Source organism: Microtus ochrogaster, unplaced genomic scaffold (genome assembly GCF_000317375.1).
Source record: "Microtus ochrogaster isolate Prairie Vole_2 unplaced genomic scaffold, MicOch1.0 UNK82, whole genome shotgun sequence".
In the NCBI taxonomy this organism is placed as follows: domain Eukaryota; kingdom Metazoa; phylum Chordata; class Mammalia; order Rodentia; family Cricetidae; genus Microtus; species Microtus ochrogaster.
Genome location: NW_004949180.1, coordinates 601,436 through 609,796, shown reverse-complemented (window position 1 = coordinate 609,796; position 8,361 = coordinate 601,436). Strand labels below are relative to the sequence as shown.

Here is an 8,361-nt window from a genome sequence, read left to right as displayed (position 1 = left end):
TGTGTGTGTGTGTGTGTGTGTGTGTGTGTGTGTGTGTGTAAGTGCAGTGCCCAAAGAGGGGTCACATCCTCTTGAGCTAGAGTTACAGGTTGTTATAAAATGGACTTGGGTCCTCTGAGTTAGCAGTACATATTCTTAACCAATAGCCATCTCTACATCCCCTCCATATACTTTAAAGTATTTCATATAGAGCAGTTAATATGATAGTGTCACTACTATGAAACGATGAAACTGATGTTTTTATGTAGACAGTGTTGTTAGCAATTGGGGATTGGTTCTGAGTGGAATTGGATTGCGGGTAGCACAAGCCCACTGTGATTTTTCTGACCTCTTAAATCCACTCCTTTCATCCAGTAGCTTCCCAGGACTCTGTCCATGTCAGCATTTCGTGCTTTATAGAAAGTCATCCCAGAGTCGATTTTAGAATATAATCTCCTCACCTTCTTACTCATAAACTGAGGGAGAATCCTAATGTGATTGAGAAGTGAGGTTTGTGTATTTCTTTATGTTATTGTTTTGTATTCAACAGAAATATGTTTTTCTTTTTAAAATAATTAAAATTGTTCAATTAAACTCATTGTTATGTAAGAATAGAACAAAGATAAACCCTGCACTTGGAAATTTGAGGCAGGTGGATCGTGAGTTCAAAGTCAGGCTGGGAATATATAGCAAAATCTTGTCTCAAAATGATATATGTATATTTTTTATGTAATAATATTAAAACTGTACTGTAGGTGTATCTCAGGGTCTCTAAGAGAAACCACCCTACAGATGAAGTTTCCTTCTGTCGTAACAACTCCACACCCATGTGCCCTCTTCCTAGTCCCCTTCTTTCCTCAGCTACCCTTTCTTACTCTTGTCACACATCATCATCTCCAGAATCTCTAACATTATTTACATAGCTGTCCTTTAAGACGCCAACGCCCTCAGTTGAGATTTGTTTAAATACACATAGCATAGTTTATGCTACTCCAGCACCTGGACACAGGCTTGAATAGTGATGGGATCTTCATTTAGCCATCTCTGTTTCTAACATACACTAACTTGTTCCATGAACACTGAAAAGGAACTCTTTGAAGATTAAGCCAGCTTCAATATTCTGCAGCCAGGGTAGCATGAAACCCTGTTTACTAAAAGTTTGGTCCTTTCTACTTTAATAATATAATTAATGTACACTCTGTAATCTTGGAACTCTTGGTTTTTATTCCATTGTGTTAAAAAGAAAATTGTAGTATCACTGTCTCATTGATACTTTCCTGTGTGTTTTTGTTGTCATTGTCATCTTACCATGAATTACCCATTTGATTCTCATGACTGTTGAATGACGTCTTATAGAGGAGGAAACTGAAGGATTGAAGAAGAGGAAATCTCAGGGATCCTCAGATTTCTACTTAGCAACTGCTATGTGTCAAATATGTGTTCAGTATACATTATTACTTCATTTAGTTTGAGATAAGATGGTGTTGGTTGCTTTCATTTTTAACTATTAACATTTTTCTTTTTATTTCTTTACCCCTTTTAACTAAAAAAAAAAATCCTCTAGACACAAACATGACTATTGTTTCTTGTACTCTTAGGAAAGTTTGTTCTTGTCACAGCTGATACTTGTCGTGTTTGAATTATGTGAATCTCTTAAGAAGCTTATAGAAGGTACCTTACCAGTTTCTTTTATTTTAAAAGATGACTTTGGGAGCTCAGTAGATGGCTCAGTGTGAGTCCAGTACTCAGAACACATGTAAACATGCTAGGCATGGTGGTGTGTCTTAGAATTCCAGCAGTGGGGAAGCAGACAGATGGCTCCCCTGGCTTACTGGCCAGCCATTCTAGTTTAATGGGTAAGTTCCACACTAATGAAGACTCTTTTAATTGCCATATCTATAGGACAGTATTTTCCTCAGGTGTTTCTACATAAGATATTTACCAATATATGGCAGGATGCTCCAATGATTGGGATATTTGGCATTTTCTTTACTACCTGTACTTTACACTGCATCTTAAAGCACTAAAGAAACCGTTAACTATATCTCAAACATATTGCCACCAAAAAAACTTATTTTCTGTATAACAGTAACATTCCTTGAAATGTACTTAAATGGTAATAACAAAATGAGTGACACAGTCTTCAAATAGATAACTTAAAATTGGAATTGTTAAATTTGTTCTTGTTTCTTCTAAACTTGATCATAGTACCTTTCGATGTCTTAAGAATTCTGTATGCTTATTTTCTGCTAACCAGAGACCATAGTAGCTCTTTACAGCACTGCAGTTCTGTGTTTATTTTAGAAAAAGCTTAGTGTGGCTTTATTAGAAACAGGCATCCGGCTGTGTTGTATTTAGCACCTGAAGGTCCATCACAAATATGGTTTACCTTTGATATCAGTTAAAGAAACTTCAGAAAAGATAGGTTGTAGCTGCTATGAACTGGGTAGCAGTAGCATCTTACCATACGAAGTAGTCTCTATTTGCTGTGAGAGGTAATCTTCCAGAAGAAGGTTGTTAGAATGTATCTTGTTTTTTTATACTAAAATTCAGTGAATGCCATTAGTTTGGGTTTTCTTTATAGTTTAATTTTTCTACAAGGGCTTTAAAATGGTTGCCTGGTTATTTATTCGCTTGTTTAAGGCAAGAAGATTTTGAGTTTCAGGGTAGGCTGGGGCTGCATAGTGAGTTCAGCACCAGCCTGGGTCTCAAAAACTAAAACAAAGAACATTATATTATTTAATTATTTATCTGCTGGCCTCCACTATTACTAGTAAGTCAGTAGTCAAATGGGCATGGTAACTTACTCCTGTAATACCAGAACTCAGAATGCTGAGGCAGGAGGATTGCACCAAGTTCAGACCACCTTGGGCTAGAGAGTGAGCCTTGTCTATAAATATACTGTTCCTCTGGCTATAGGTGTCATTTCTTGGGTGTGTTCCATGGTTTGTAGCAGTTACACATATTGGGCCTCTGTATGATTTTCCTTTTAGTCACAATTCCATCACGTTTATTTTTTTGTCTTTATCACCGGCTGATGTACCCTGTGTTTTGGTCTTTAGCCATAAGTACATGAAAGCTTTTGTTACTAGCTGCTGGACCCTGAGGAGCTGGATGCCCCACTCCTACTTGTCACTCACCGTCTTCCAGATTGCTTTAGCTTCAAGTTCACTGGCTTCTTTCCTACTGTAGATAAGTATGTCCAGTGAGGCTTTTGTTTCAAGATGTTCTAGTTCTTAAACAGAAAATTATTATATGCAAATTTCATATATATGAATACATAAATATAATTCTGTTTATTTCCTGAGAAGTCCAAGTATATTTGCCCCTACATTCATGAGTGTAGTTAAGTAGCTACTTTTAAATCTATTTTGCTAATTCCAGTAGCCAAGTTTGGGGTTTATTGTCCTTTGGTTGCCTTTTTCTTGAATATGGATTGGGTTTTCCTGTTTGATTTTAATTGTTTGGGATGTGATTAAAGGCAGGAATGACAAGTAGAAAGTCTGGATTCTTTTGTGTTTCCCCAATGGATAAGCATGCTTGGTTGTTGTGAAGGACAGTTAACGTGACTGAACCCAAACCCTGGAATCTCAGATGGGTTATTTGAACTTCAGCCTGTCTCTCATATGTGTAGTCAAGAGATATAACTAGTGGGCAGAGTGTACGCAATTAGGCTTCTGACTTGTGGTCCTTGTTTTTCATGAACCTCTCTGTCCTACTGGGGAGTGTAGTTGTGCATTTGAGTAATGTTTCTCATTGTGTCCTCATTTGATGTGGGAAGGTCATATTTCTATCTGTTGCTTTCATTGGTCAATTAAAGAAAACTGCTTGGCCCTGATAGGGCAGAGTTTAGATAGGCGGGGTAAACAGAACAGAATGCTGGGAGGAAGAGGAAGTGAGGTAAGACGCCTCAGACAGACGCCATGCTCCCCTCTCCCAGGCAGACGCGATGAAACTCCGACCCATGATGGACGTAGGCTAGAATCTTCCCGGTAAGCGCACCTTGGTGTTCTACACATTATTAGAAATGGGCTAGTCCAGGTGCAAGAGTTAGCCAAGAAGAGGCTAGATATAATGGGCCAAGCAGTGTTTAAAAGAATACAGTTTGTGTGTTGTTATTTCAGGTAAAGCTAGCCGGTGGCAGGAGCTGGGTGGCGGAATGCAACCTGCAGCTCCCACTACACTCATTATCTAGAAAAGCAAGTCAGTAGTAACATGACTGTGCACACTTTAATAATGGAACAAATTAGAATTTGTTCTCATTCATCTTTTTAATTAATGAAGGTGTTTCTCATTTGCATATTTATTTGCCCGTTTCTAATGTTTGTGTAAATTATTTTTTCTACGTCTAAATTATTTGAAATGTTTTAGAAACTAATGTGAAAGAAGCTTCACAATAAAATTTCCATCCAACAAATGTTGCCTGCTGTGTGAGCCTAGAGTGAGCTAATCTCAGGAATACGATAGTGAACTTCAGAGTTCTTGTCCTCTAGAGGTCACTTATAAATGTGACAATGGAAAAAGTAGTGTGCAGATGGGATTTTCTTTTTTTCTTTAACATAGGCAGAGTGGTCAGGAACTATCTCTTTTAAGTGAGTGGTATTTGATGAATGACTTTAAGGAAGTAAAAAAGAGCCTTCAAATAGCTGAGGTAGAAAATGTCAGAAGCAAGAACCTTAAAGGAAAAAAATGGTTGGCTTCTTTGAAAAGATACCAGAAGCCCGTTAGCAACTGAGGAAACAAAGAATTTGGTAGGAAGTGAAATTAGAGGGTTAACAAGAGGCTTTGTGGTGTGCTGTTGTTTTGAGCTATAGGGATAAGGTGGATACTTCCTGTATTTTTCACAAAGGCTGCGAACAGGGAAAGACCATTGCTGTGAAAGGCATGGATATTGAATCATAGAATGGAGGCGGAGAAGAGACCAATAGGAGACTTTTGCAATAACTAAGGTGGATTAAGGTAGCTCAGACAGAAGCCGTACAGGTGAGAAAAAATTGTCAAATAAAAATAGCTTTGCAGTTAAAGACAGCCAAGCTTAGTGGTAGATAAACATGGAACAAGAGGAAGAACACCTATGTGTGTGATACAGTGGAAAACTGAAGTAGAAAAGACTTATTTTGCATAGTGGAGTTGATTGTGCATTTAAGAACTGGGTATAAAGCAAGATACAGACTGGAGCATCAAGTTTTAGAGAAAAAAACATAGTCTTCTATGGAGCCACATTTTCAGAATTTTTGTTTGTTTGTTTTTTTGGTTTTTTGAGACCGGATTTCTCTAGCTTTGGAGCCTGTCCTGGAACTAGCTTTTGTAGACCAGGCTGGCCGCGAACTCACAGAGATCTGCCTGCCTCTGCCTCCTGAGTGCTGGGAGTAAAGATGTGTGCATTTCAGATTCTTAAGGGTTTTAAGTAAACAAGGTTTTGTGCCCAAGGCTCTCCTGTGGTTCTGGCTTCTCCTTAGAATGAGAAAAGACATCCTCGCTGCAGCTTCTTCATCTAAGGCACTGGACACTGCCACTGTAGAGCCTACGGATAGAGAGAAAGTAGAGATCAGTCCAGAGTTTGCTATTAGAAATGGTAGTTTGTATAGCTGTGTGGAAATCATTAAGCCTAAATAATCCTTTCATGGTCTATATTGTTAGGCACTAAGGCACAGACCCTTTCATACTGTAATTATAAAGTCACAGCAGTATTCATTCTAAAATGAGTTCTCATTTAAAAAAATTTTTTTTCTTTTCACAGAAAATGCTTGGCCAGAAGAGATGAGTACTAATTCCACTCAGGCCTAGAATTGCCTATTAAGACAGGTCCTGAGCAGGTGACACACGAATGGCCCAAGGAAGCCACCAAATTGATTTTCAGGTTTTACATGACCTGCGACAAAAATTCCCTGAAGTGCCTGAAGTTGTTGTATCCAGGTGCATGTTACAGGTTAGTGTTCAATGATTTCTAGATTTATTGATAAAAAATACTAACTATAAATTATTAAGCTGATTTTTTTATATATCAGGAAAACTCTTCGTCATTACTGTGCTGTAATGAAATGATCTTTGGTGTCTCATAGTAATGTGGCCTGTGGCAAAATGGGGCTCTCAGTACCTACCTCTAATGTAGACATTGTCTGTGGTGTAGATAAGAGAGCCAGACGTGTGCTTATATGCTGTCATCTTGCTCTTGTTTCCTCATTCTTGTGAGATTTTTAAAATCCCAGATTGTTGTGTAAGAATGAGGAAAAAATTCATTAAGGAGTCAAAAAACCTTGTTCTTCTATTGATTTGGTACTTAAAGCATTTGTCACCCCTGTTTGTGTGTCAGTTTCTTATCTCTGCCATGAGGGATTTGTATGAACAGTGCATAGTTCCCAATTGTAAAGAAAAAAGTGTTTTATATTTCTGAGTTTACTTTAGATGTTTTCCAATTAATCTCTTCAATTTCTACATTGTTATTAGTATACAAAAATTCTAGAAATCCATAATTCTAAATATTACTGAATATTTAGTAATGGTTCCAGTGGGCCATTTATTTAACCTGGAAATTTTTTCTAATAAAAGTATTCTGGGATCCTTCATATATATTTACAAATTTGACAAGTTATTTTTAAAATTTGATCAGTATGAAAATTTTTAGCAGGTCTGTATTTTATAGTGACTACATATGCTTTGTCCACACCCTTATCTTTTATCTGTACTTTTAATTGGTCTTGTATGCCTTTAGCCTTAACTTAGTTTGGGTTTCACCAATCTAGCTTACTTTCTAGATGAAGATATTGCTGTTTCTTGGCCTTTTAGCTAAGATCAAGTATAAATATAGATTGCTGTATATTTCCTTAAATTTTTCCATGTTCTTCAGGATGAATGTTGGGTGTCTTGACTGAAGTACACTAGTCTGTGGTCTGGAATCCCAGCTTACTGATGTCTTACCTTATACTTTACACTGTAGTTATCTCGGGTACATGGGATTCTTCAGACTTACTTAGTTAAGTGTGTGTTTTGGAGTCTTAAAACAAGCAGACTTGAGTTCAGGTTTTGATGGTTACCAACAATAGCATCTTTCACTCTTATTTTTAACCTCATTTCTTTGCTGTTCAGTGAGAATAACAATCGCCACAGAGAAGTATAACCCAGGTAAATTCACTAGTAGGATATATGTATGACTTACTACTAAAAAGAGAAACAGTAGTGAAAGTTCCCCCATTATAAATATTTGGTGAATGAATCAGTAGTTCATATTTATCAATATAGAATGTAATGGGGAAAAGAAAGTGTCTTAGTTAGGTCTGTTGCTGTGGTGAAGACCAAGACCAAAAGTAACTTGAGGAGGAAAGGATTTAATTTCATCTTACACTTCCAGTCATAGTCCATCACTGGGGGAACTCATAACTCTAGGCAGGAACTAGAAGCCATGAAGAGGAGTGTTGCTAACTGGCTTGTTCAGTCGCTTCCTTAAGCACCTTAAGTACCTACCTGCCCAGGGCTGGTACCAACTTCAGTCATTAATCAAGAAATGCCCAGTGGACTTGTCTATAGGCCCATCTGATAGATGCAGTTCCTCAGTGGATATATCCCCTCCAGATATGTCTAGGTTTGTGTCAGGTTGACAAAACCAAACTGCATAAAGAGTAATAAGGTAGAAGTCAAAGTTTTAAGAAGGTGGGGAAAGATTTAGGTAGGGAGGGGTAAACCTTCCCTTAGAAACCAAGACTAGCTTCAAATAAAGTAGAAGGCAGCACTTTGTAGGAAAATAAAGCTATACTATGGGTGCTCTGAGAGCCATTGAAAAGCAATAGGAAAATAATGTTGGTAACAAACTTCATGACTTTATGCTGGAAGAACCGTCCAGAATACTTCACTTGCTCATAGCACAGTGCCCTCCATCCCCAGTTTTTTGTTTTGTTTGTTTTTCTTGAGATGAGGTTTCTCTGTGGGACTTACCTGGCCTCCACTTGCCTCTGCCTCCTGAGTGCTGGGATTAAATGCGTGAGCCACCACTGCCTGGTGCTCAGTAATGTTTTAAAATCTATTAGCTGGGAATGAAACATAAAGTCCTCTATAGAACCGCTTAAGGTATTTTCAAAAGATAAAGAATACCTCTAATGTATACTTCAGTGTAATATTGATGTATTGAGAAAACAAACCAAGCATTCCGGAGGCAGAGCACTGGGGGAAAAATCAACCATTTTTCATTTCTTGTTTGTTCATTTCTTGTTCAAATGGTGTAGACTATCCTTTTTTCCTTCCTTCCTCCTTCCTTTTTTTTTTCTTTCTGTTTTACATCCCAGTGCAGTTTTCTCTCCTCCCAGCCCCTCCTCCACACCCTCCCCTCTGTTTCCACACGTTTTCTCTCCTCCCAGCCCCTCCTCCACACCCTCCCCTCTGTTTCCACAC

At 38.0% G+C, this 8,361-nt stretch overlaps 1 protein-coding gene across 2 annotated transcripts in view; it reads left to right on the top strand.

The window, feature by feature from the left end:
* The window catches only part of Tab2 (TGF-beta activated kinase 1 (MAP3K7) binding protein 2), a 56,218-nt gene that overhangs the window by 28,097 nt on the left and 19,760 nt on the right, over positions 1-8,361 (top strand). For both annotated transcript variants that reach the window (XM_005370642.2, XM_005370643.3), the window contains one exon: positions 5,720-5,908. In XM_005370642.2, coding sequence (XP_005370699.1) covers positions 5,807-5,908 — 102 coding nt within the window. In that variant the 5' untranslated portion in view covers positions 5,720-5,806. The remainder of the gene's footprint in view (positions 1-5,719; positions 5,909-8,361) is intronic.